Consider the following 26908-nt stretch of genomic DNA (forward strand, 5'->3'; position numbering starts at 1 on the left):
GGTCACGCCAAGGTTATTGGAGGCTGTGGAGGCTGATGGGAGGAGCTATAGGAGGACGGGCTTATTGTAATGGCTGAAATGGAATAATGGAATGTTATCAAATATATCAAAACTACGTTTAACTCCGTTCCATCTATTGCATTCCAGCCATTACAATAAGCCTGTCCTCCTATAGCTTCTCCCACCAACTTCCTCTAATTTGCACTCTAGGAGGGGGAAACCATGGAGTTGTCAACCATGATGGAGAGGTCTTGGAGCGGGCAGGACTTTCCTGGGAAGAAGATGTTTTGTCAAGGTTGCTCTTGGCTGACATCCAAGCTCAGATGTCTGCCAGACACGCAGAGATGCGTGTCGCCACCTGGGTGTCAGAAGGGGGGAAGGAGAAGAGTATTTGAGTGTCATCTACATAGCAACGATAGGAGAATCAATGTGAGGATATGACAGAGCCAAGTGACTTGGTGTAAAGAGAAAAGAGGAGAGGGCCTAGAACCGTGCCCTGGATGCGTGCTCAGTCCCCTCCTGTACTCCCTGTTCACTCATGACTGCACGGCCAGTCACAACTCCCACACCATCATTAAGTTTGCCGATGACAGAACTGTGGTAGGTCTGATCACCAACAACGACGAGACAGCATTTAGGGAGGAGGTCGGAGACCTGGCTATGTGGTGACAGGACAACAACCTCTCCCCCAACGTGATCAAGACTAAGGAGATGATTGTGGAGGACCGACCACTCAACCTGTGGAGCAGGTTGAGAGCTTCAAGTTCTTCAAAAGGTTCTACAGCTCCACCATCGAGAGCATCCTGACTGGTTGCATCACTGCCTGGTATGGCAACTGCTCGGCCTCCGACCGCAAGGCACTACAGAGGGGCCAAGCTTGCTGCCATCCAGGACCTCTATACCAGGCGATGTCAGAGGAAGGCCCTAAAAATTGTCAAAGACTCCAGCCACCCTAATCATAGACTGTTCTCTCTGCTACCGCAGGGCCAGCAGTACCGGAGCGCCAAGTCTAGGTCCAAGAGGCTTCTTTTTTTTTGTGGTATTTTTCTTATAGCTGCATTGTTGGTTAAGGGCTTGTAAGTAAGCATTTCACTGTTGTATACACCTCTTGTATTCGGCGCATGTGACAAATAACATTTTATTTTATTTGGGTGGATACCAGTAGTGAGAGCACGTGGTGCAGACACAGATCCTCTCCATGCCACCTAGTAGCATGGTAGGTAGTGTTAGGTATCAACAGCCAATCCAGTAGGGACTGGAATCTATAGTGAGCTTCGGATTGGTAAATCACGCTCAGATATCGCCAAGGAATTGACTGACGTGACAGGACGTGTTGACATGTATTTGGTTCAACATGGGGATTTGTATTTGGCTTTTTAGAAGTTTGACATGGGGAATCGTAAATCTGGAGGTTGCATTGAGGATTTCACAAACCTGGGCATTGTCATCAGCAAAGACAACAAAGTATGAACGCTACCTATTGCTATTGTTTTACCTAAGACCAAAGAGCTACGACTTCATAGGTGTCTCTTTAGGGACCACATGTATGAACTTTCAAGTACTCTAGCCTAAAAACCCTAAGGTAGAAAAGGGAATCTGATTCAGTCAACTAGTTACATTAAAATGCTTCTTTATATCCCAAAAAGTCAGTTTAGTTGGAGCCATCGATTTGAGTTAACCACTCGTTCAACATGTAGAGAAAGGAATCCAAAAATCTACAGCTAAACTTTGTTAAAACAAGTCGAAATACATTTCTATTGACTCCTCAGATACCCTAAAATGTAATCAAACTATAATATTTCATACGGAAAGAAGTATGTTCAATAGGAAACCGATATTAGCAGGTGCGTCTTGTCTTCATCGCACGCCCAAACACTAATTTCCAATAGTGTGTCCCAGTACTAAAATTCATATTTCTTACTCGTTTTGAGAAGAGAAGGAAAAATGCTGTTTTTTATACATGTACAGTGATTCGAAAAGTATTCAGACCCCTTGACTTTTTTCACGTTGTTATGTTACAGCATTATTGTCAAATATATATTTTATAAATAGCGTTAAAATGAATCACTAACCTTTGATGATCTTCACCGGATGGCACTCCCAGGACTCCATGTTAGACAATAAATGTGTGTTTTGTTCAATAAAGTTAATCTTTATGTGCAAAAACCTCATTTTAAATTGGTGTGTTATGTTCAGAAATGCATTGTCTCAAACAAACATCCGGTGAAAGTGTAGAGAGCCACATCAAATTACAGAAATACTCATCATAAACATTGATAAAAGATACAAGTGTTAAACACACAATTAAAGATAAACTTCTCCTTAATGCAACCGCTGTGTCAGATTTCAAAAAGGCTTTTTTGAAGCTCACCTTGCGATTATGTTTGGTCAGCGCCAAGTCACAGAAAAACATAAAGCCATTATCCAAAGAAGGAGAGGTGTCACAAAACTCAGAAATTGCGTTATAAATATTCACTTACCTTTGATGATCTTCATCGGAATGCACTCCCAGGAATCCAAGTTCCACAATAAATGTTTGTTTTGTTCGATAAAGTCCATCATTTATGCCCAAATAACTCCTATTTGTTTGTGCGTTTAGCCCAGTAATCCAAATGATCAATGCGCGATCACTTAGTTCAGACGAAAAGTAAAAAAAGTTATAATACAGTTCGTAGAAACATGTCAAACGATGTATAGAATCAATCTTTAGGATGTTTTTATCATAAATCTTCAATAATGTTTCAAACGGACAATTCCTTTGTCTTTAGAAATGAAAAGGAACGCAGCTAACTCTCACGGCCGCTTGCCTGACTGAGCTCATGGCATTCTGCCAGATCCCTGACTCAAACAGCTCTTATTCGCTCCTCCTTTACAGTAGAAGCCTGAAACAAGGTTCTAAAGACTGTTGACGTCTATTGGAAGCCTTAGGAAGTGCAATATGACCCCATAGACACTGTATATTGGATAGGCAATGACTTGAAAAACTACAAACCTCAGATTTCCCACTTCCTGGTTGGATTTTTTCTCAGGTTTTTGCCTTCCATATTGTTATACTGTTATACTCACATACATCTTTCAAACAGTTTTCGAAACTTCAGAGTGTTTTCTATCCAAATCTACTAATTATATGCATATTCTAGCTTCTGGGCCTGAGTAGCAGGCAATTTACTCTGGCCACCTTATTCATCCAAGCTACTCAGTTCTGCCCCCCAGTCCCAAAGAAGTTGTGCAACAACAGTCAAGCGCTATGATGAAACTGTCTCTCATGAGGACCGCCACAGGAAGGGAAGACCCAGTTACCTCTGCTGCAGAGGATACATGCATTAGAGTTGTGTTTACATACCCATACACCAGCCTCAGAAATTGTACCCCAAATAAATGCTTCACAGAGTTCAAGAAACAGACACATCTCAACATCAGCTGTTGAGAGGAGACTGTGTGAATCAGACCTTCATGGTTGAATTGCTGCAAAGAATCCACTACTAAAGGACACCAATAAGAAAAAGAGACTTGGGCCACGAGCCACGAAAAACGAGCAATGGACATTAGACCGGTGGAAATGTGTCCTTTGGTCTGGAGTCCAAATTGGAAATTTTTGGTTCCAACCGCCGTGTCTTTATGAGATGCGGTGTGAGTGAACGGATGATCTCCGCATGTGTATTTCCCACCATAGAGCATGGAGGAGGAGGTGTTATGGTGTGGGGGTGCTTTGCTGGTGACACTGTCTGTGATTTATTTAGAGTTCAAGGCACACTTAACCAGCATGGCTACCACAGCATTCTGCAGCGATACGCCATCCCATCTGGTTTAGGCTTAGTGTGATTATCATTTGTTATATTTATTCTACAATGTAGAAAATAGTAAAAAATAAAGAAAAACCCTTGAATGAGTAGTTCTAAAACTTTTGACCGGTAGTGTAGTTATCCAGACTCTTTACTTAGGTCTTTGTTGAAACACCGTTGGCAGCGAATACAGCCTCTGAGTCTTCTTGGGTATGACACTACAAGCTTGGCACACCTGTATTTGGGGAGTTTCTCCCATTCTTTTCTGCAGATTAGCTGCACAGCTATTTTCAGGTCTCTCCAGAGATGTTCGATCGGGTTCAAGTCCAGGCTCTGGCTGAGCCACTCAAGGACATTCAGAGACTTGTCCCTTTGTTGTCTTAGCTGTGTCCCTAGGGTCATTGTCCTATTGGAAAAGGAACTTTCACCCCAGTCTGAGGTCCTGAGTGCTCTGGAGCAGGGTTTCGTTCATATTTCCCTCGATCCGCTGAAAAACATCTCCACAGCATGATGCTGCCACGACCATGCTTCACCGTAGGGATGGTGCCAGGTTTCCTCCAGATGTGACACTTGGCATTCAGGTTTCATCAGACCAGAGAATCTTGTTTCTCATGGTCTGAGACTCCTTTCAGTGCCTTTTGGCCAACTCTAAGCGGGCTTTCATGTGCCTTTTACTGGGAAGTGTTTTCTGTCTGGCCACTCTACCATAAAGGCCTGATTGTTAGAGTGCTACAGAGATAGTTGTCCTTCTGGAAGTTTCTCCCATCTCGAAAGAGGAACTCTGAAGCTTTGTCAGTGACCATGGAGTTCTTGGTCACCTCCCTGACCAAGGCCCTTCTCCCATGATTGCTCAGTTTGGCCGGACGATCAGCTCTAGGAAGAGTCTTCCATTTAATAGTGATGGAAGCGACTGGGTTCTTGGGGACCTTCAATGCTGCAGAAATGTTTTGGTACCCTTCACCAGGTTTGTGCTTCGACACAATCCTGTCTCGGAGCTCTATGGACGATTCCTTCGACCTAGTGGCTTGGTTTTTGCTCTGTCATGCAGTGTCAACTGTGGGACCTTATACAGACAGGTGTGTGCCTTTTCAAATCATGTCCAATCAATTGAATGTACACAGGTGGACTCCAATCAAGTTGTAGAAAAATCTCAAGGATGATCAATGGAAACAGGATGCACCTGAGCTCAATTTCGAGTCTCATAGCAAAGGTTCTAAATATTTATGTAAATAAGGTATTTCTGCTGGTTTGTTATACATTTGCAAAAATTTCAAAAAACCTGTTTTCACTTTGTCATTATTGGGTATTGTGTGTTGATTGATGAGCAAATTTATTTTCTTTAATCCATTTTAGAATAAAGCTGTTACGTAACAAAATGTGGAAAAAGTGAGGGGTCTGAATACTTTCCGAAATGCACTGTAGGTACACTGAGTGCACAAAACATTAGGAACACATGCTCTTTCGATGACCTAACCAGGTGAATCTAGGTGAAAGATATGATCCCTTATTGATGTCACCTGTTAAATCCACTTCATGCCTTGTAAATGAAGGGGAGGAGACAGGTTAAATAAGGATTTTTTAGCATTGAGACAATTGAGATGTGTGACATTCAGCGATTCAGGGGGTGAATGTGCAAGACAAAAAGTTGAAGGGCCTTTGAACGGGGTATGGTAGTAGATGCCAGACGCACCGCTTTGAGTGTGTCAGTAACTGCAACACTGCTGGGCTTTTGGAGAGGACGTTCTATTCGTCTCACTCTTTCCACCTCTCTCCCTCCTTCCTCTTTCTCTCTGTCTCTCCCATTCTCTCTCTCATTTTATTTATCTCTACTTTTTACCTCATCTCGGGCACACAGCCAAAGGACCTCTCATTCATTACTCCTCCACCCCTCTTCCCTTCCTCCTCTCCCCACTCCTTGAATGTCAGTTGGCAAAAGTGTATGTATTGCTCATTTGTACTTTGAGGAAGATTGTGAGCCTGGCAGATTCTATTCAGAGTGGTGTAGGAAGTTGTGAGGCTGGCAGAGTCTGTTCAGAGTGGTGTAGGAAGTTGCCAAGTAACATAATTCAGATATGGAGTATCATTGGTCCTGTCCAGGGGAGTGAGTGTGTGTGTGTGTGTGTGTGTGTGTGTGTGTGTGTGTGTGTGTGTGTGTGTGTGTGTGTGTGTGTGTGGTGTGTGTGTGTGTGTGTGTGTGTGTGTGTGTGTGTGTGTGTGTGTGTGTGTGTGTGTGTGTGTGTGTGTGTGTGTGTGTGTGTGTGTGTGTGTTGTGTGTACATATTATGTATGTGCTTGCTTGTACACATTCAGGCCTTTTGCAAAATCGCAGGTCTCTTACTAGACCTGCACCATGCATGGTGCTCTTTAGTTGCCTATCGCTTGGGCATTGTGACTGCCTCTATCTTGCACTCTCTCTCCTCGTTAATATCTTAATGATTTAAAAAGTGTCTGTCTCATGACATTGTAATACATTTGATCTCCAGTCTATGGAGACCAAAAACACAGGCTACTACTCATTCTACCGTAGGCAACATAAAGTTAAATTAATTTGTTGGAGTGTTGCGCCCCTGCCTTTGGCAAAATGGGCACTGCCTATCATGGGGCAGCATCAGCGCTCACCTAAATAGCCCGTACGCCACTGGGTGAGAGAAGTTATCATTGTTTTTGGGCAGAATAATGTGAGGTGTTATGTGTTGTTGGAGGTGCGTCTTGGTCAGTTTAGCACGGAAAATGTCGCCCTCGTCAAACTCTGAAACAGCATAAATACGGACATTACAGAACACCATTACAGGCACCTGATGCCTATTAATCATTTGATAACAATTTTTACTTTCTATCATAAACACTATGAAAATAGATACTTCATACTAATAGGCTATCCAATATCATAGCTTAGGCTACATGTGATTGCATAATATGCCTTTTTATAGAGTAGGAGTTGAGAGATAAGTATTCAAATCAAATCAAATGTTATTTGTCACATACACATGGTTAGCAGATGTTAATGTGAGTGTAGCGAAATGCTTGTGCTTCTGGTTCCGACAATGCAGTGATATCCAACGAGTAATCTCACCTAACAATTTCACAACAGCAACCTTATATACACACAAGTGTAAAGGAATGAATAAGAATATGTACATAAAAAAATATATGAATGAGTGATGGTATAGAACGGCATAGGCAAGATGCAGTGGATGGTATATAGAGTACAGTATATACATATGAGATGAGTAATGTAGGATATGTAAACATTATATAAAGTGGCATTTTAAGATAGGCCTATGTTTCTTTGTTCTCTGCTGTGGGCAGCCCTGGCATGGTCTGCCAGCAGTTTCCTCCCTGGATCTTGACTGGTGCTTTTGCCTCCCTCTCCCTTGTCACTACCTTTGTGTGGGCAAAGCACTGCGTTTTCTGAGGTGGCAGAGACAGGCAGTTGACACCTGAGGGGGTTGACCTCTTCTTCCAGTGGGGTAGCCTCCAATTGGCATTGATGGGTAGTTTTTCCAATGTGCAAAGTTTAAAGGGGCAATCAGCAGTTGTAACATAATTTTTTTAAACTTAATTATACGTATTCATTGATTCTTGAAGAATATACTTGTAAAAGCCTCATGAGCTTTAGTTCAACTGTCATACCCGATCAGAACCCAAAATACAAGCTTGTTTTACTAAACAAGGAAAATATAAACAAACACTATGTAGCCTCACAACATGGTTAAAACTATAATTTTGATATCATGAATGGTCAGTCCTTGCATCTGTCTATGAATTTGAGAGCGGTATTACATTTCTCCAGGCCCATCCCTCAGCTTTTCACCATACCAGGGGCGGGGAATGATGGAAACATAAATGTCAAATGCTAGACATGACCATATTTCAAAGTTAGCATTTACCATTAGGTCAATTACCTATTACCTTTCATGATACTGATGCATGCTGTTATATATGGAAGGACATGCACACTCTATTGGAATAAAAGTGTATAGACATCTTGTAATTTTGTTGACATTCTGGAAGGGATCAGATTAACACATCACAGCCAGATAGATGCATTATAGTAGCTAGCTACTGTGAAGGAAAATGTTATGTTTGTGCGTCTCTAATAACCAATTTGACTGGGTTAATGCAAGTGACTGATTGATCGTGCCTGGGAGGAATCCTCCCTATCAGTATCTACAATTTGGCAGTACACTCAGAACCTTGTTTTGAGAACAAAAGGGATATCTCAGTTTCAAGGTCTCAGCTTGGAGAGAAGAAGCCTTGTGAGGAATTGGTCAGTCGCATGTATGAACCAAACGTTAATGATGAATTCCTTATGAATAAGCTAAATTATGCAAAAATAACTTGTCTGTGTAAGCACGCCTCATAAGAGAACTAACAGGACTGCCCCGGTGGAGCTCACTTCAGACCGGTACTTTATGCATTTAAGTTCGACTGTGACCTCTCCAGCTTGCTGTTAATAAATAGAATGATTCATTTAAGATTGACTTCAGGTGTCCCTGGTCTTAATTTCCACGACACTACCCCACTGAGTGGTTTTCTTCACTTTCTTCCAGTAGGCTACTGCTCAGTCTGTCAAAGTCACCACCAACACGGTATACCAATCAATGCAATGGTGCTATTTCTTTTACAATTTCAATGATTCAACTTTAGCTATATTTTTGTATCTGAAAACAGCTGGTGCGCGATGTCTAATATTAAAGAAGTCTCAAGGTATTGCTTGGCTGAGGTAGAGTACCTTATGATAAGCTGTAGACCACACTATCTACCAAGAGAGATCTCATCTATATTATTTGTAGCCGTCTATTTACCACCACAGACAGATGCTGGCACTAAGACCGCACGCAACAAACTCTGTAAGGCCATAAGCAAACAAGAAAAGGCTCATCCAAAAGCGGTGCTCAAAGTGGCCGAGGACTTTAAAGCAGGCAAACTTAAATCAGTTTTACCACATTTTTACCAGCATGTCACATGTGCAACCAGAGGGAAAAAATCTCTAGACCACCTTTACTCCACACACAGAGATGCATACAATGCTCTCCCCTGCCCTCCATTTGGCAAATCTGACCATAATTATATCCTCCTGATTCCTGCTTACAAGCAAAAACTAAAGCAGGAAGTACCAGTGACTCGCTCAATACGGAAGTGGTCAGATGATGCAGATGCTACGCTACAGGAATGTTTTGCTAGCACAGACTGGAATATGTTCCGGGATTCATCCAATGGCATTGAGGAGTATACCACTTCAGTCATTGGCTTCATCAATAAGTGCATCGACAACGTCGTCCCCACAATGACCGTATGTACATATCCCAACCAGAAGCCATGGATTACAGGCAACATCCCCATCGAGCCAAAGGCTAGAGCTGCAGCTTTCAAGGAGCAGGACACTAATCCGGACACTTATTAGAAATCCTGCTATGCCCTCAGATGAACCATCAAACAAGCAAAGCGTCAATACAGGATTAAGATTGAATCCTACTGCACTGGCTCTGACACTCGTCGGATGTGGCAGGGCTTGAAAACTATTACGGACTACAAAGGGAAACCCAGACACGAGCTGCACAGTGACGAGAGCCTACCAGACGAGCTAAATGCTTTTTATGCTCGCTTCGAGGCAAGCAACACTGAAGCATGCACGAGAGCACCAGCTGTTCTGGATGACTGTGTGATAACGCTCTCGGTAGCCGATGTGAGCAAGATCTTTAAACAGGTCAACATTCACAAAGCTGCAGGGCCAGACGGATTACCAGGACGTGTACTCAAAGCATGCGCGGACCAACTGGCAAGTGTCTTCACTGACATTTTCAACCTCTCCCTGAACGAGTCTGTAATACCTACATGTTTCAAGCAGACCACCATAGTCCCTGTGCCCAAGGAAGCAAAGGTAACCTGCCTAAATGATTACCGCCCCATAGCACTCACGTCGGTAGCCATGAAGTGCTTTGAAAGTCTGGTCATGGCTCACATCAACAGCATCCCAGATACCCTAGACCCACTCCAATTCGCATACTGCCCCAACAGATCCACAGATTACGCAATCTCAATCACACTGCACACTAAGGAGCTGATCGTGGACTACAGGAAAGGCAGGCCGAACAGGCCCCCATTGACATCAACGGGGTTGTAGTGAAGCGGGTCAAGAGATACAAGTTCCTTGGTGTCCACATCACCAGCTGACTATCATGGTTCAAACACACCAGACATGAAGAGCCATCATGAAGAGGGCACGACAAAACCTTTTCCCCCTCAGGAGACTGAGTGGCACGGGTCCCTAGATCCTCAAAAAGTTATACAGCTGCACCATCAAGAGCATCCTAACCAGTCACCACCTGGTTTGGTAATTGCTCGGCATCTGACCGCAAGGCACTACAGAGCGTAGTGCATACGGCCCAGTACATCACTGGGGCCAAGCTTCCTGCCACCCAGGACCTATATAATAGGCGGTTTCAGAGGAAAACCCATAAAATTGTCAGAGACTCCAGTCATCCAAGTCATAGACTGTTTTCTCTGCTACCGCACGGCAAGCGGTACCGGAGCGCCAAGTCCAGGACCAAAAGGCTCCTTAACAGCTTCTACCCTCAACATTTAATCAAATGGCCACCGGACTATTACATTGACCKCCCCTTTCATTTGTTTTCTACACTGCTGGTACTCGCTGTTTATAATCTATGCATGGTCACTTCACCCCTACCTACATGTCCAAATTACCTCAACTAACCTCTACCTCCGCACACTGACTCGGTACCGGTACCCCTGTATATAGCCTCGTTATTGTTATGTTATTGTGTTACTTTTTTTTTTGTAACTTTTTTATTAGTTTACTTGGTAAATATTTTCTTAACTCTTCTTAAACTCCACTGTTGGTTAAGGGCTTGTAAGTAAGTATTTCACGGCAAGGTCTACACTCAGCGCATGTGACAAATAAAGTTTGATTTGATTTGATCTTAGTTACTGCTGATTTTTATGTAACACCGCTATACACTGAGTATACAAAACAGTAAGAACACCTGTTCTTTCGATGACATAGACTGACCAGGTGAATTACAGGTGAAAGCTATGATCCCTTATTGATGTCACGTGTTAAATCCACTTCAATTAGTGTAGATGAAGGGCAGGAGACAGGTTAAAGAACGATTTTTAAGCCTTGAGACAATTGACACATGGATTGTGTTTGTGTGCCATTCAGATGGTGAATGGGCAAGACAAAATACACTAAGTATGTGGAAAACTGCTCGCGGAACATCTCATTCCAAAATAATGGGCATTAATATGGAGTTGGTCCACCCTTTGCTGCTAAACCGACTCCACTCTTCTGGGAAGGCTTTCCACAAGATGTTGGAACATTGCCACAACAACTTGCTTCTATTCAGTCACAATAGCATTAGTGAGGTCGGGCACTGATGTTGGGCTACTAGGCCTGGCTCACAGTCGGCGTTCCAATTCATCCCAAAAGTGTTCGATGGGGTTCAGATCAGGGCTCTGTGCAGGCCAGTCAAGTACTTCCGCACCGATCTCGACAAACCATTTCTGTATAGACCCCGCTTTGTGCACGGGGGCATTGACATGCTGAAACAGGAAAGGGCCTGTTGCCACAAAGTTGGAAGCACAGAATCGTGTAGAATGTCATTGTATGGTGTAGCGTTAAGATTTCCCTTCACTGGAACTAAGGGGCCTACCCCAAAACATGAAATACAGCCCCAGACCCTTATTCCTCCTCCACCAAACTTTACAGTTGGCACCAGGAATTGGGGCAGGTAGGGTTCTCCTGGCATCCGCCAAACCCAGATTCATTCGTCTGACTGCCAGATGGTGAAGTGTGATTCATCACTCCAGAAAACGCGTTTCCACTGCTCCAGAGTCCAATGGTGGCGAGCTTTACACCACTCCAGCCGACGTTTGTCATTGCGAATGGTGATCTTAGGCTTAGGCTGCTCGGTCATGGAAACCCATTTCATAAACTCCCGACGAACAGTTCTTGTGCTGATAATGCTTCCAGGGGTTTGTTTGGTTATGATGTTGATGATAATCATAATCATAACCATTAACACCCACATAATATTTATGTATAAATCGTTTCAGTAAGAACCGGATGCCATACTGTGAAGTTCTGTGCTGTGTGCGTGTGTGCGTGCATGTCTTTTTATAGCCAATAATCCTTCATTACCTTCCCACTGTTTGTCTGCGCAGTCACAATCTGAATGAAGGACAATTACAGAAAGGGAGAGGAGGCAGGCAGGCAGGAAGAAAGAAAGAAAGGAGGTAGAATTTAGACAGACAAATCACTGTTGAATACAAATGCTAATGATAATGCTGTTTGATTTATACAACACTGCCCTCTGGAGGAATGTTAGTGAATTCCAATCATGAATTTATAATGACTGTAATGACTAGTTTATTATGCATTATTAAAATTAGTTACCAATGAGCAAGAATAACACAATTTGAGCAGAAAAAGGTAAAGGTAATGCTGTATTTTGGCTTAGAAAGGAGGCTTCAACAAAACGTTGATAATGTGACTAAAAAGACAACATCCTCAAAGCAGATCGTTCAATGCTGCCAGTTCAGTGCATGTGTGTGTTCTGAATACAGTGAAGATTTTTCCTACTTCGTAGTCAGATTTGTCCGTTGTTGTAGTTCATGCCAAAAGGGCATAGTTATTGTAATTAATCCATTTTTGTTTCAGATCCCTATTTAAAAAAACTCCCCTAAGCTAATGATCTATGCAAATGATCTCCCCTTTCATTTACTTACAGTAATTGGAAACATGTTACCCAAATTTGAGCGCCATTTGTCAATGCCCCCCTATTTCACTTACCTACAGTATACACACACACACACACACGCGTACACACACGCACACACACACACACACACCCACACATAGAAACACATATACAGCTAGATACTTTAATTAGCTTATTATCTTTTCAGAGGGATAATTCCAAAGGTAGAAGTCTACATCTGGAGGTGTTTCAACTGTCTGGCCGCAGGCAAAGTATTCCTCATCATAACTAACACACAGTTTGGCTGATTAGAAAAGAAGGTAGAACCATATAGGGTTCTTCAGTTTGTCCCCATAGGGAAACCTCTATGTAGGGTTCTTCATAGAACCCTCTGTAAATGTTGTTTATCTCGAAACCTATATGAAGGGTTATGCCTAGAACCCTCTATAAACGATTTTACCAAGAACCCTTTCATCTTTGAAGGGTTCTTCCCAGAACCCTCTATAAACGGTTTTACCAAGAACCCTTTCATCTTTGAAGGGTTCTTCCCAGAACCCTCTATAAACGGTTCCACCAGCCTTATTAGCCTTTATTTGTTTATTATTCGTTTTTTTTATCAGCTTTTGCCGAAGCAGCAGGTACTCTTCCTGGGGTCCACAAAAAAACACAAAACATGAAAGTAACAAAACACTGATAAACTAATAGACAAGGACGGTCACACAAATTAAAAATACATGGATATGCACACAATATTTTTTTTCAATCTTTAAAAATAAACTCTTTATGACAATACATTACACAGGCCTATATCATAAGACCTTCTTTGAGGGCCTAGTTATATCCTAACACAGTGGTGTTAGGAAACTCCTGGTTTACAGGCCACATCTGTAAACCAGGAGTTGCCTATTGGAATCCAGCCAGAGTGAGGATATCCAACAATTGGAGCTTTTAATCACCTGCATCCTGCATTCAGAATGACTACCAGAATAGGGAAAATTGAGTAAGGAGACTACCTAAAAAATCTAAACTGGAACAACCATCTCAGTAACATGTGCAATAACTCCAACTACTAACAGATTGGATTCGTTTAGAAAAATATATTTTATCTTTGTGTAGCATAATATTAATCAACCAAACAATATACATGCAAAAACACAGATATTCTGCAATTCTGAAAATCAACCTGCAATAGAGCATGCTGGGAAATATGTTAATGGCGGGTGTGGTTTTGAGTGTTTTACTCTACACAGATTAAAAATGAGCTAAAAAAGCAACAAATTCCTATGAAAATGGCCTATGTGGCATTGATATGAGTCAGAAACAGTTATTCTAGTGTCAAAATTGACTACAAAGTGTAAATAGGATAATTTTGGTCATAAAATCAGTCTTGTCTAAAATGGAGTTTGGAACATCCTTGCATCACAACGTGTAAATGAAGGTTGGGTTTTGATTTGACAATGTCCATTTACTCACTTACTTGGAGGGAACAGCTGCGGTGATTGCTCTCTACAGCATAGACAGTGAGACAGACCTGCCCAACAGCATTCTAGGGATTTCGAGGAAGTGAAATAGGCCACAGGGTCTCATAGGGGACAAATATCATTAACCAAATACAGAATCAAATTTTTCTAGTGAGCAACAGAAATACACGAGCACATCGGCGTGTTCAGTGGCTCTTTAACACCAACACCAAGGTTATTTTACACCACTGAGTGTTGTGTTAATTTAACTCCTGAATCAACACTAGACATGTTACACTGAAAAATCAGCACTACGTAAAAATGGGCAATTTGCTGTTTACCATACAATACACTGCTGGTTCACTCATTCCCTTCTATTCTCCTACTAGCTGCTCAATAAAATCACAGAAAATACTCATTTGAAAGATAGAAATCGTGTCAAAGTGATCAACTATGTCCGTACTGTAAAATGTATGTAAAATGATTAAGGGAATACCAGATACATGCTCAAATATTCCCATATAGGTACATTTTAAAACATTCTCACAAGTATCTTTTTAAACTTAGAAGATTACTCAAACTCCTGATGTTATAGGATAAATACTGAGGTAAACACTAACACTAACTATTTAAAATAAATTTAAAAATACAATTTTTTTTAAAAGCCTATCAGATTCAGAAGGGTTCTACTGTATGTAGAACCCTTCTTGCCTTCCAAAGGATCCTTATTGCCTTCCTTCTTGAGTCACCAAAGAACCCTTTCTTCCAAGAAAACGGTTCTTAGGAGGTTAAAGGTTTTAGGTAGAACCCGTTGCCTTACAAAGAACCCTCTACTTCCAAAAAGGGTTCTTCAGATGAAAACGGTTCTCGGTAGAACCCTATCCCTCTTCAAAGAACCATTTCTGAACCCTTTTTTTCTGTGTAGGGCTGTGTACGGCTGTCTGTGTGTGTGTTTGTGTTTGTGTGTGTGTCCATCCTGCCCTTCCTGCTACTCAGCAGGCCAACAGACACACCTACAGGGACACAGCAGACATCAAACCAAGACAGACTGTACAGGATTGAAATAGACAGAGGGATACAGGTCCGTGTCAGACAGGGCGTGGGTAATATGTCAACATTTCTGCTGCCTCGAGCTGTGTTTAGACAGAGATGGAGGACCAGGTATTCACATATCATTATCTTACAGTTACTGTAGGTGTTCATAGTAAGATGTTGGTCTACCTAATGATAGTAGATTTTACCTGGCATCTGAAACTAGCAGCCCTCCAGTTTCCAGTTCAATTCCCCCTTGTTCCATATTTAAACTAACAATCTTCCAGCTTTTCTCTACCTGTCGCCACCTCCTGTAAGGTAGAGAATACAATGATGAATGAATAATTTCTTTTACACAGTGAGGAGCTAGAGCAGAGGAGCCTGTTTGGAATATGAGTTCATTTCAGCAGGATCTTCATCAGACACAATGCTGTGTTTGATTAGCCCAGCCATTTGCAATAAGCTCAGAATCTATGAAGGACCTGATCCAGGTCAAGAATGTGTGTTTGTGTGCGCGCGCGCATGCATGCGTGTGTGTGTTAGTATGACATGGAATGGGAGCTATTGAACGCATGTCTCTAGAATGTGTACTGACTGAAAGACAAGACAGCCCATTTAAATCAAATCAAATCAAATCATGTTTATTTTATATAGCCCTTCGTACATCAGCTAATATCTCGAAGTGCTGTACAGAAACCCAGCCTAAAACCCCAAACAGCAAGCAATGCAGGTGTAGAAGCACGGTACTTAAGCACGGTATTTAACTGAGCTAATTACAGTGAAATGGAGCACATTCTCAGGATATCAGGACACGCACACACACATACAGATGCAATCAAGATATAGAAAATAATTATCCTATTATTGTCTCTTTAGTCCGAGCATAAAAGGTTGCAGTATAAAGACAACTCGGTTTGAAAAGGTTTCTCAGTTTGCTCTACTTCCAAACTGTCATTTGAAACATGTACATATCAAACCTGCACCAGTCAGATCCAGAGTACCACTCAGATCTCGCTCTCGCAGGTAAACAGACAAACAAGATGTTCTCTACATGGCACCACATGACCTTCATATCACAGAACTGTCACTATCACTGAGAATAGATGGAAATTGAATCCATGTAGAAAATTGCCTTTGGCTTGACAGTGACATGATCAACATCACAAGCAAACAACTGTAAAACATCAGCAGCGCACCATACAGTGCAATCGCAAAGTATTCAGACCCCTTGACTTTTCCACATTTTGTTACGTTACAGGCTTATTCTAAAATGGATTACATTAAAAAAAACTCCTCATCAATCTACACACAATACACCAAAAAGTGAAAACAGGCTAAACATTTTTTGGGAAATGTATTAAAACTATAAAACAGAAATACCATATTTACATAAGTATTCAGGCCCTTTGCTATGAGACCCTTTGCTATCACTACTCTGGACGGTTCTGACTTAGAATATGTCGACGACTATAAATACCTAGGTGTCTGGCTAGACTGTAAACTCTCCTTCCAGACTCACATTAACATTCGCATCTCCATTCCAAAATTAAATCTAGAATCGGCTTCCTATTTCGCAACAAAGCCTCCTTCACTCATGCTGCCAAACATACCCTCGTAAAACTGACTATCCTACCGATCCTTGACTTCGGCGATGTCATTTACAAAATAGACCCCGACACTCTACTCGGCAAATTGGATGCAGTCTATCACAGTTGCCATCCGTTTTGTCACCAAAGCCCCATACACTACCTACCACTGCGACCTGTATGCTCTCGTTGGCTGGTCCTCGCTACATATTCGTCGCTAAACCCACTGGCTCCAGGTCATCTATAAGTATGTGCTAGGTAAAGCTCTGCCTTATCTCAGCTCACTGGTCACCATAGCAACACCCACCTGTAGCACACGCTCCAGCAGGTATATTTCACTGGTCATCCCCAAAGCCAACACCCCCTTTGGCCACCCTTCCTTCCAGTTCTCTGCTGCCAATGACTGGAACGAATTGCAAAAATCCCTGAAGCTGGAGACATATCTCCCTCACTAACTTTAAGCATCAGCTGTCAGAGCAGCTTACCGATCGCTGCAGCTGTACACAGCCCATCTGTAAATAGCCCATCTAACTACCTACCTCATCCCCATATTTGTTTTTGTTTTTCTGCTCTTTTGCACACCAGTATTTATACTTGCACATCCTCATCTGCACATCTATCACTTCCAGTGTTAATTGCTAAATTGGAATTACTTCGCCATTATGGCCTATTTATTGCCTTACCTCCTTACTTCATTTGCACACACTGTACATAGATTTTTTCTATTGTGTTATTGACTGTACGTTTGTTTATGTGTAACTGTGTTGTTGTTTTTGTCGCACTGCTTTACTTTATCTTGGCCAGGTCGCAGTTGTAAATGAGAACTTGTTCTCAACTGGCCCTGGTTAAATAAAGGTTAACAGGTGCATCCTGTTTCCATTATTCATCCTTGAGATGTTTCTACAATTTGATTGGAGTCCAGCTGTGGTAAATACAATTGCTTGGACATGATTTGGAAAGGCACACACATGTCTATATACTGTAAGAGCAGAGCAGAGCAAAGACCAAGCCATGAGGTCGCAGGAATTGTCCGTAGAGCTCCGAGACAGGATTGTGTCAAAGCACAGAAGGTCCCCAAGAAAACACTGGCCTCCATCATTCTTAAATGGAAGAAGTTTGGAACTACTAAGACTATTCCTAGAGATTCTCTGGTCTGATGAAACCAAGATTGAACTCTTTGTCCTGAATGTCAAGCACAAAGTCTGGAGGAAACCTGGTACCTTCCCTATGGTGAAGCATGGTGGTGGCAGCGCTCAGGACCTCAGACTGGGACAAAGGTTCACCTTCCAACAGGACAACGACCCTAAGCACACAGCCAAGACAACGCAGGAGTGGCCTCGGACAAGTCTCTGAATGTCCTTGAATGGCCCAGCCAGAGCCTGGACTTGAACCTGATCGAACATCTCTGGAAAGACCTGAAAATAGCTGTGCTGCGACGTTTCCCATCCAAGATAATCTGCAGAGAAGAATGGGAGAAACTCCCCAAATACAGGTGTGACAAGCCTGTAGCGTCATACCCAAGAAGACTCGACGCTGTAATCCAAGCCAAAGGGGCTTCGACAAAGTACTGAGTAAAGGGTCTGAATTCTTATGTAAATATGATATTTCTCTTTTTTTTATTTTATAAGTTGCAAAATGTTCTAAACCTGTTTTTACTTTATCATTATGGGCTATTGTGTGTAGATTGATGAGGGAAAAAAACTATTTCATACATTTTAAATAAGGCTATAACGTAACAACATTTGGAAGAAGTCAAGGGGTCTGAAAACTTTCCGAATGCACTGTATATTAGGGGCATTTCATTTGAACTGTTATGCAATACAAAGGAGCATTATTAAGCACTGAGCAGACAGACCAGTCCTCCTCACTCTTCTCCCCTCTTTCCCACCCCTCTATTTCCCCCCTCACCTCCCCTTTTCCCCCTTTTGCTTTTTTGAGTGAAAATTCATTGAGAACACACACAGCCTTGATCCTCAACCCACTTTCCATCTCATCCCTTGTTCCTTTTTACTCTTCTTCCACAGTTTTATCAATCTCCTTGAGAGTGGATATATTTCCACTTTTTGAAATGTTCCACTTGATGTCCCACATATTGTACCTGAAAGGTTGTGACACAATGTCTTTCTCTTTTTGCTATAAAGTGAGATCATTTTTAGGCTTAAGCGTAGTGTTGGTTTAGTGTTGGTTTGGTTTAGTTTTGATCACTTAGTTTCACTAGTTAGTTTAACTGTGGCTATAGTTTGTCAGACTGCTTCGTTTGGCTAGGTAAGTTGAACTATGTATGGTCTGTTAGTCTAATTGGTTGGTTTACTGTTGGTTTGGTGTCAGTTTTTGGTATGTTGGCATGGTGTTGGTTTGGCTGTTGTGGCGTTATTATGACATCCAGTCTAAACATCCTGAGGTCTGGCATCTTAATGGCACAGAGACGTGATACACCCGGAGTCAGATTTCACCCAATTTTACACATTACAGCTCACTGGCACACACCTACTTCCATGTGGGTATGTTAGTGTATATGCAAGCCAAGGGAAGCACTCATGGGAAAGAGAGCCACATCTGTGAGTCTGGCCACAGCTGCCAGCGACGTGTGAATCCTAGCTAAATGTCACTCCCTCTCCTCCCTCACCTCCCCCATTCCACCCCTTTCATTTCCTTCCCTCTTCTCTTCTCCCCCGACTCAGCCATCCTGTCTCTTCTCTCCACCATCTCCTCCTCTCCTCCTTCTTCTCCCCTCTCTCCTCCTTTCATCCCTCTCTCCTCACTCTTTCCTCCCTCTATCCTAACTCATGCTACTGACCCAACTACACACTAGGAGGTACTGAGCAGGAGGGGATGGAGAGATGGAAAATGGGAGGGAAGAGAAACAAACAGAATTACAGAAAGAAAAGGGAGTAGGTAGATAGCACCTTTATTTCTAAGAATGTATCTATCTAGAACTTTAAAGGGTTCTTTGGCTGTCACTATAGGAGAACCCTTTGAGGAACCCTTTTTGGTTGCAGGTAGAACCCGTTTGGTTCCAGGTAGAACCCTTTTAGGTTCCATGCAGAACCCTTTCAACAGAGGGTTCGACATGGAAACCAAAAGGGTTCTACCTGGAACCAAACAGGGTTATCATATGGAGACAGTCGAAGAACCCTTTTGGAACCCTTTATTCTAAGTGTGTTGGAGGGAGAGTAAAATCATGAACCTTAGATATAGCTTAGATCTACAAAGGACTATGATCACCTCTTTACTCTGGTTAACTACCTAATGATATTGGAGAGTTCTTCTTAGTCCAGATAACGATCGTTAGAAGTAACAGACGATTGATGAGAGTTGACTAGGCTGGCTGACAGGTCAACCCATAGGGCTGAGTTACAGAGGACCTTCTCTTTACCGTTGACCTGTGAGCTGTTCTTGACAGGTCTGCTACTATGGACAGAGTCAACTCTGCAATGTCAATACTACCTACTACAGACAGAGTAGAGGTGACAGAGAGAGTGAAACTCTACATCGTCATCACTTCTGACCTGAGTGGACGTACCATGGCTTTCTACTTGCAGATAGTGGGAGACTGAACAAGAGAGAGAGATCAAGGTGGACAGAGATGTAAATGCGACTTTGAGGGACCGGAGGGGGTCTTAGCTAAGGGGGGCTCTCTTGGATTGACACAGATAGACCGAGAGAAGGAGAAAAAGAAAGAGGGAAGGGAGAGATCTACCTCTCTCTTTCTCTGGGACAGTGTGTCAAGATGCAGTTGTTGTTTTTCCATGAGGTGTGGGAGATGGAGGGATTGCAAACCGTGGGGATACTCCTGGTGGTCTGTAGCTCCCTCAAACTGATGCACTTCCTGGGGCTCATCGATTTCTCCTCAGAAGGTAAGATACAGGGGGCTGAGGGATGGATATGAGACAGGGAGCAGGGGGGGGGGGGGGTACGGGACAGGCGTAGGTAGGGATAGGGTAGGAGAATAGGCAAGGTTATTGGCTGGGGACAAATGTAGAGCTTCGGGTTAAGGAGAGGGTTATGGACATGGATTAGGTTTGGGGACAGGGGTAAATTGCGATTAGGATGAGGATAAGCTCCGGGGAAAGGGAAGGGTAGGAGGCAGAGATAGGAGTAACACTAGAGTTTCAGTAAAGGATAGTCAGGCTTGGGCAGTACATGTTCTGGGGCAGGAGTAGGTGTAGAAGGTGGTGATTCAGGCCGGGGTAGGGATAACAGTAGGGGAAGAAGAAGGGAAAGAGAAAATACAAATATGTGTGTTGTGTTGTGTGTGTGTGTGTGTGTGTGTGTGGTGTGTGTGTGTGTGTGTGTGTGTGTGTTTGTGTGTGTGTGTGGTGTGTGTGTGTGGTGTGTGTGTGCGTGTGCGTGGCGTGTGTGTGTGTGTGTGAAACCATGCTAATGCGCCCTAACCTAAACATACGTAGTAAATTAGCATGACCTGATTTCCCCTATCATCAGGTGTGTGTGTGTTGGTGTGTCTGGGAGATGTGGGGCAGAAACAGCACTGCATGTGTGTACTACTCTCTGTCCTCTCGCACTCTTCTCTGTGCCTAATGAGCTGTGGACTGGGACAGTCTATAGTTATATTAGTCTGGAAAGATGACATTTTTTGGATAGTGGGTCATGGATTGTGGCAGTTTGAGGTTAATAGTAAACATGTTTTTCCTAAATGTGGTTTGTGTATGGGTACCCTCAAGGGAACACAAGGCAGAGTTAGCCGAAAAGACCCCCAAAGATCCCAGACAATTCCTTTGACTTGAGATGATAGGGTCCATTTCATCAACTGCTTTTCCTCATTATGTAGGTAATAATGTCACCCTGTGTGTGCGTGCGTTTTTGGCTGGAGACGGAGCAGTACGTGAGTGACTCAGCCCTGGTGGCCATATGGCTGTGATTACCCTGTGTGGGCCAGATCACAAACACCACAAACTACATCCATCTCCCCGGCTAGTTGGTGTGGTGTGTGTGTGTGTGTGTGTGTGTGTGTGTGTGTGTGTGTGTGTGTGTTTGTGTTGTGTGTGTGTGTGGTGTGTTGTGTGTGTGTGTGTGTGTGTGTGTGTGTGTGTGTGTGTGTGTGTGTGTGTGTGTGTGTGTGTGTGTGTGTGGTTGTGTGTGTGTGTTGTGTGTGTGTGCGTTCCAGCTACCTCTAGCTCTAATATCTAACCTTGAGCTACCTATTTTGGCAGCACACCTGTAGGGTGTGGAACAAGGTAAATAAAAAAGGACAAGGTAAACAGGTCAACAGCTTGTCGTTAAAACATAGTCGTTGTTATGTCAACCTGTGTGTGTTTGTGTGTATATTAGGGCACTGTGTGCGTGTGCATGTTGGGGGCTGCCGTGGGACATTCAGGTTACCAGATGACAGGTTACCCCCTCCCCCCCTTGGCCTTCACAACTGCATACAGAGTTCCCACCTGGGTAAAGAGTTTTCATCTCCTTAGCTGTTTCAGGCTGGAGTAAATAAAAAGTTCTGCTGAAAAAAGAAGGTAATATATCATACAGATACAGTAGCAGCTGTCATGATTATACGCTGCCCCTAAAACCACTCTGGTACATCCCTCTGAGCTTTCCTTTGCTGTATTCCACTACTTTACTTGTGTAATTCAATCTCTGTAATGGAAAAACACTGTATTGACAAGCACAAATTATAAGGTACAGTACTTGCTGGCAGAATCCCATCCACACACACACACACACACACACACTCTCTCTTTCTCTCTCTCAAGTGCACACACCACACACCCTGGGGCAGAGGGCTGACTGGAACTGTGCTACATGACCAGATGTATTATCTGAGGCCTAATGGGCTGCCTGGTCAGCCTTCAAATGACGACAACAGACTTCCAATGACCAGCACAGACCAGGAGAGAGGAAGAGACAGGGAGAAAGAGAGAGGTAAAGAGTAAGATAGATAGAGAGTACTGATATAGAGTACAGAAGTGTATTAATGTATTGGTACAGTTAGGGTTAAGGTTATACAGTACTGGTCTCTATCATGGCCTTCATCCCTCAGACTGCTGGAGTTCTACTAAAAGGTGTGAAGTTGCTGTTACCATGGAGACGCAAGAGTAAGTCCCTCTCTTCTTCTCTTTGCCTTAACCTTTAGGACACAGAGGGATGCAGTATTGTTCTACTTGGGTTGTACTTGTACTGTTTGTGTGATAAGGTGAAGGTGGTGGGGTGAGTAGTGAGTAACATGGGCTGATTTCTGGTGGATGAGTTCTGATGGATGATTTCGAGTGGATGAGTTCTGATGGATGAGTTTTGGAGTTCTGATGGATGAGTTCTGGAGATCTGATGGATGAGTTCTAGTGGATGAGTGATGCTCTGTGAGAATGTGAGGACTGGTGGGGTTTGAGTCGTTCGATTAAGGTCCCTGTGAATCTTGATCGAACAGAGAGCTCAAGGTCATTTCCAAGTAATAGGACCCATGAGCACCAACATGTGAAGTTCATAGGAGCATGTCAAATTGGGTGTCAAATTAAAACTATTTTTGAGAAAAGAAGGCATATATACATTTTTCAACCATTTTGTATCCTTAAAATTAGGAATAAAAAAAAAAGTCTTCAAATGTATTGGAAATATATCAAAACATTATAATGTTGAAGTAAAGACCCCTGCCAACTAATAGCAACACATTTTAGGTTAGGATCGCCTTCTGTAAGTTTAAGAAACATTGCCTTGTGCCTTGAAATTCCGTTACCAAAATCCCACATATCTTGAAGATATTTTAGAATAATGAAAGTTCACAGAAGTAAATGTAGAACTATCAATAAGTTAGTGTTTTTACTAATATCAATTTTGTTTATGAATTATTAAGTGATTCAAACTCAAAATGCCGTTACCAAATCGGTGACTGAATTTCTGCAATTCAATTGGCTACAATGGCAAATCATAGTATTAAAAAAACATATTTGGGTTCACAGGTTTAGGTTCACAATACTGTACTGAACTCTACTGTTCTGTGATCTACTGTGCTTTACTTTGATGTCCAAACTTGTAAAACATAGACGTCTATGATTGGTTCAGATTTGGTCCGGACCAACCAAATGTAGTCTTGTTTGGGGGCAAAGTTCATTAAAATAATAGCCAGTGTGTAGAATAATACCCAAATATGCAAAGGAGGATATGGAATATTTATACCTTTCTGTACCTATCACCATGAAGAGAATTACATTCATATCCATAATTATGCATTTCTTTGTAGTACAGATCAGGGACCCATGATGAAATTCCGTTACCGCAATTCCGTTACCGTGTGTAAACCCACTTCACTTACTGTAGTTCAATAACCAAAATATTTTTTTTCAAAGTCAATGTGTCATGTCATAGACATAAACTGAGGGAGATTTTACTGAAAGTCTGGTACCAAACTTTGCATCTGTTCAATGTAAATTGTTAAAAAATAGTCCTTGTGCATTGAGTTGTACGGTTTGTTCAACTTTGAAATCAATGTTCTTTGTGTGTCATACATTTTAACTGACAAATCCGTTATCGTGGAATTGCCCTCAACTGGCTTACCGTGTTATGGTAGCCTAGGAATTGTCTAGAAATTGTGCTGCATTAATTCCTTAATCTCTCTGAAAATATTACATAAATGGGATTCCTACCTCATAAGAACCTTTTATCTTGCTCTGTTTGCCATTGACTTCCCTCAGTTCCCTATAGTCGGTTCAGACTAAAGATGTAATTATGGCTTCATACTGAGTATTCATTATTTGTTTGTGTTTGCCAATGACTCCCCTGTAGAGGTCTGTGTATGGTGGTGTAAGCTAATAGCTGAAATGGACGCCCGTCCTAGAAAAGCCAGGTCAGCGAACCAAACCGCAAACCGCTGCCCTTACTATGGGAGACTGCCGCGCATGCTTCAATGCGTGTTGCTTATGCTGTGTGTGCATGCATGTGTGCATGGCAGTGGGTTTGCATGTCATTTTATGTGCATGTGCAGGTCTACGTCTGTGAGATTGTGTTTCTGTGTGTGCTCTGTCTAACCTCTGCTATGGTTGGTGATTACAGGTAACACTCCCACCATCAAAAGTAAAAAGACTATAAAGCAGAGATTCCTCAAGCTGCTCCCCTGCTGCACGCCTTCCGTTGCCGCCTCAGTCAGTCAATGCAAGTGACTCTTCACTCTCTACAAACACACGGGAGCGCAAATGCGCACACACACACCCACGCAAACACACACACACACACAATATATATCTGGATATACTGTTTCTCAGTATCATTGGACTGTGTGTTTTAGTCTCCTGGGAAAATGATGATATTTTTGTCTGATATGGTGTGTGATGGAGTCTGATGTGCAGAGGTGAGATGGGGACAGACAGTCACCCATGCTATACCTGTTGGGATAGGAGGAGAGAAGGAGTGGGGGGTGGTTGTCTTCAGCTGACCGTGTGTGTAAGGAGGTTGGGATAGAGGAAGAGAGGGATGAGTGGAGAGAGAAATGGATGAGGAGGGAGAGATGTAATGTGAGGATCATATCATTTTGGTTGACGATCTGATGGCTTTTGTCGTTACACTGTTGTGTCGATAGGTTACCACTACTTACCACTACTTTCACTGAACGTTATCGTCAATGAGTACACCAGTTTACTATATTAACCTCTGCATAGATATTCAGGAAACAGACAGTGTGATGTTGATATTTTCTATTGATGACTTGACGACTACGTGTCGTCCTTTGTGCTCTTCAGTTTAGGAGAATTGTAATATAATGTAGATGTAACGATTACTCATCTAGCTGTATGTTCAGGTAAAGCTACAATAGTGTAATAATATTTCAAAAGTTGATCATTAACATTGACATACACTGAGTGTACAAAACATTAAGGGCACCTTCTTAATATTGAGTTGCACAGGGATGCTGGCCCATGTTGACTCCAATGCTTCCCACACTTGTGTCAAGAGGGCTGGATGTCCTTTGGGTGGTGGATCATTTTTGATACACACAGGAAACTGTTGAGCTTGAAAAACCCAGCAGAGTTGCAGTTCTTGGCACAAACCAGTGTACCTGGCACCTACAACCATACCCCGTTTAAAGACACTTAAAAATGTTGTCTTGCTTTTCACCATCTGAATGGAACATATACACAATCCATGTCTCAATTGTCTCAAGGATAAAAAATAATTCTTTACCCTGTCTTTTCCCTTCATCCACACTGATTTGAAGTCGATTTAACAAGTGACATCAATAAGGCATCATAGCTTTCACCTGGATTCACCTGGCCAGTCTATGTCATGGAAAGAGCAGGTGTTCCTAATGTTTTGTACACTCAGTGTACTTGGTTATGTTTTTAATTACTAGTACCAGTTCTAAGGTGTGCCAGGCAGGCACCTGTAGGAGTAGCCTATAGGTACGTATATATAACATACAGTACCTCTCTCTGTCCCACAGACAGCGTAGAAGACGACTTTGAGTTGTCCACTGTGTGCCATCGACCAGAGGGTCTGGACAAACTACAGGAGCAGACCAAGTTCACCAAGAAGGAACTAAAGGTTCTCTACAGGGGCTTCAAGAATGTGAGTCTGGGGATGTGGGAGAGGGTATGGGGATGGAGTTATGGGATGTTAGAAGCCTGCGGCTGAGGATGGGGGTTGGGAAAGGGGAGGAAACTACAAGTTCTCTACAGGGGTTTCACAAGCTTTTCTCTAAGCAAAGCTGTTTTGATATATACAGTTGAAGTCGGACATTTACATACACCTTAGCCAAATACATTTCAACTCAGTTTTTCACAATCCCTGACATTTAATCCTAGTAAAAATTCCCTGTTTTAGATCAGTAAGGATCACCACTTAATTGTAAGAATGTGAAATGTCAGAATAATAGTACAGAATTATTTATTTCAGCTTTTATTTCTTTCATCACATTCCCAGTGGGTCAGAAGTTTACATACACTCAATTAGTATTTGGTTATGCTTCAATATATCCACATACTTTTCCTGCCTCATGATGCCATCTATGTCGTGAAGTGCACCAGTCCCTCCTGCAGCAAAGCACCGCCACAGCCGTGCTTAACGGTTGGGATGGTGTTCTTCGGCTTGCAAGCCCCCCTTTTTCCTCCAAGCATAACAATGGTCATTATGGCCAAACAGTTCTGTTTTTGTTTCATCAGACCAGAGGACATTTCTCCAAAAAGTACGTCCTTTGTCCCCATGTGCAGTTGCAAACCGTAGTCTGGCTTTTTTATGGCGGTTTTGGAGCAGTGGCTTCTTCCTTGCTGAGCGACCTTTCAGGGTATGTCGATATAGGACTCATTTTACTGTGGATATAAATACTTGTGTACCTGTTTCCTCCAGCATCTTCACAAGGTACTTTGCTGTTGTTCTGGGATTGA

General features: G+C 42.6%; 1 protein-coding gene across 2 annotated transcripts in view; it reads left to right on the plus strand.

Moving 5' to 3' along the window:
• LOC111977617 (A-type potassium channel modulatory protein KCNIP2) overlaps positions 1-26908 on the plus strand; it is a 43812-nt gene that overhangs the window by 3834 nt on the left and 13070 nt on the right. Inside the window, exons 1-2 of one of the 2 annotated variants that reach the window (XM_070448402.1) lie at positions 20117-20440; positions 25969-26093. In XM_070448402.1, coding sequence (XP_070304503.1) covers positions 20314-20440; positions 25969-26093 — 252 coding nt within the window. In that variant the 5' untranslated portion in view covers positions 20117-20313. Of the gene's footprint in view, positions 1-20116; positions 20441-25968; positions 26094-26908 lie in introns of those variants that run through there. The other variant, XM_024007121.2, reaches the window with a different exon arrangement.

This window comes from Salvelinus sp. IW2-2015, linkage group LG18 (genome assembly GCF_002910315.2).
Source record: "Salvelinus sp. IW2-2015 linkage group LG18, ASM291031v2, whole genome shotgun sequence".
Classification (NCBI taxonomy): Eukaryota; Metazoa; Chordata; class Actinopteri; order Salmoniformes; family Salmonidae; genus Salvelinus; species Salvelinus sp. IW2-2015.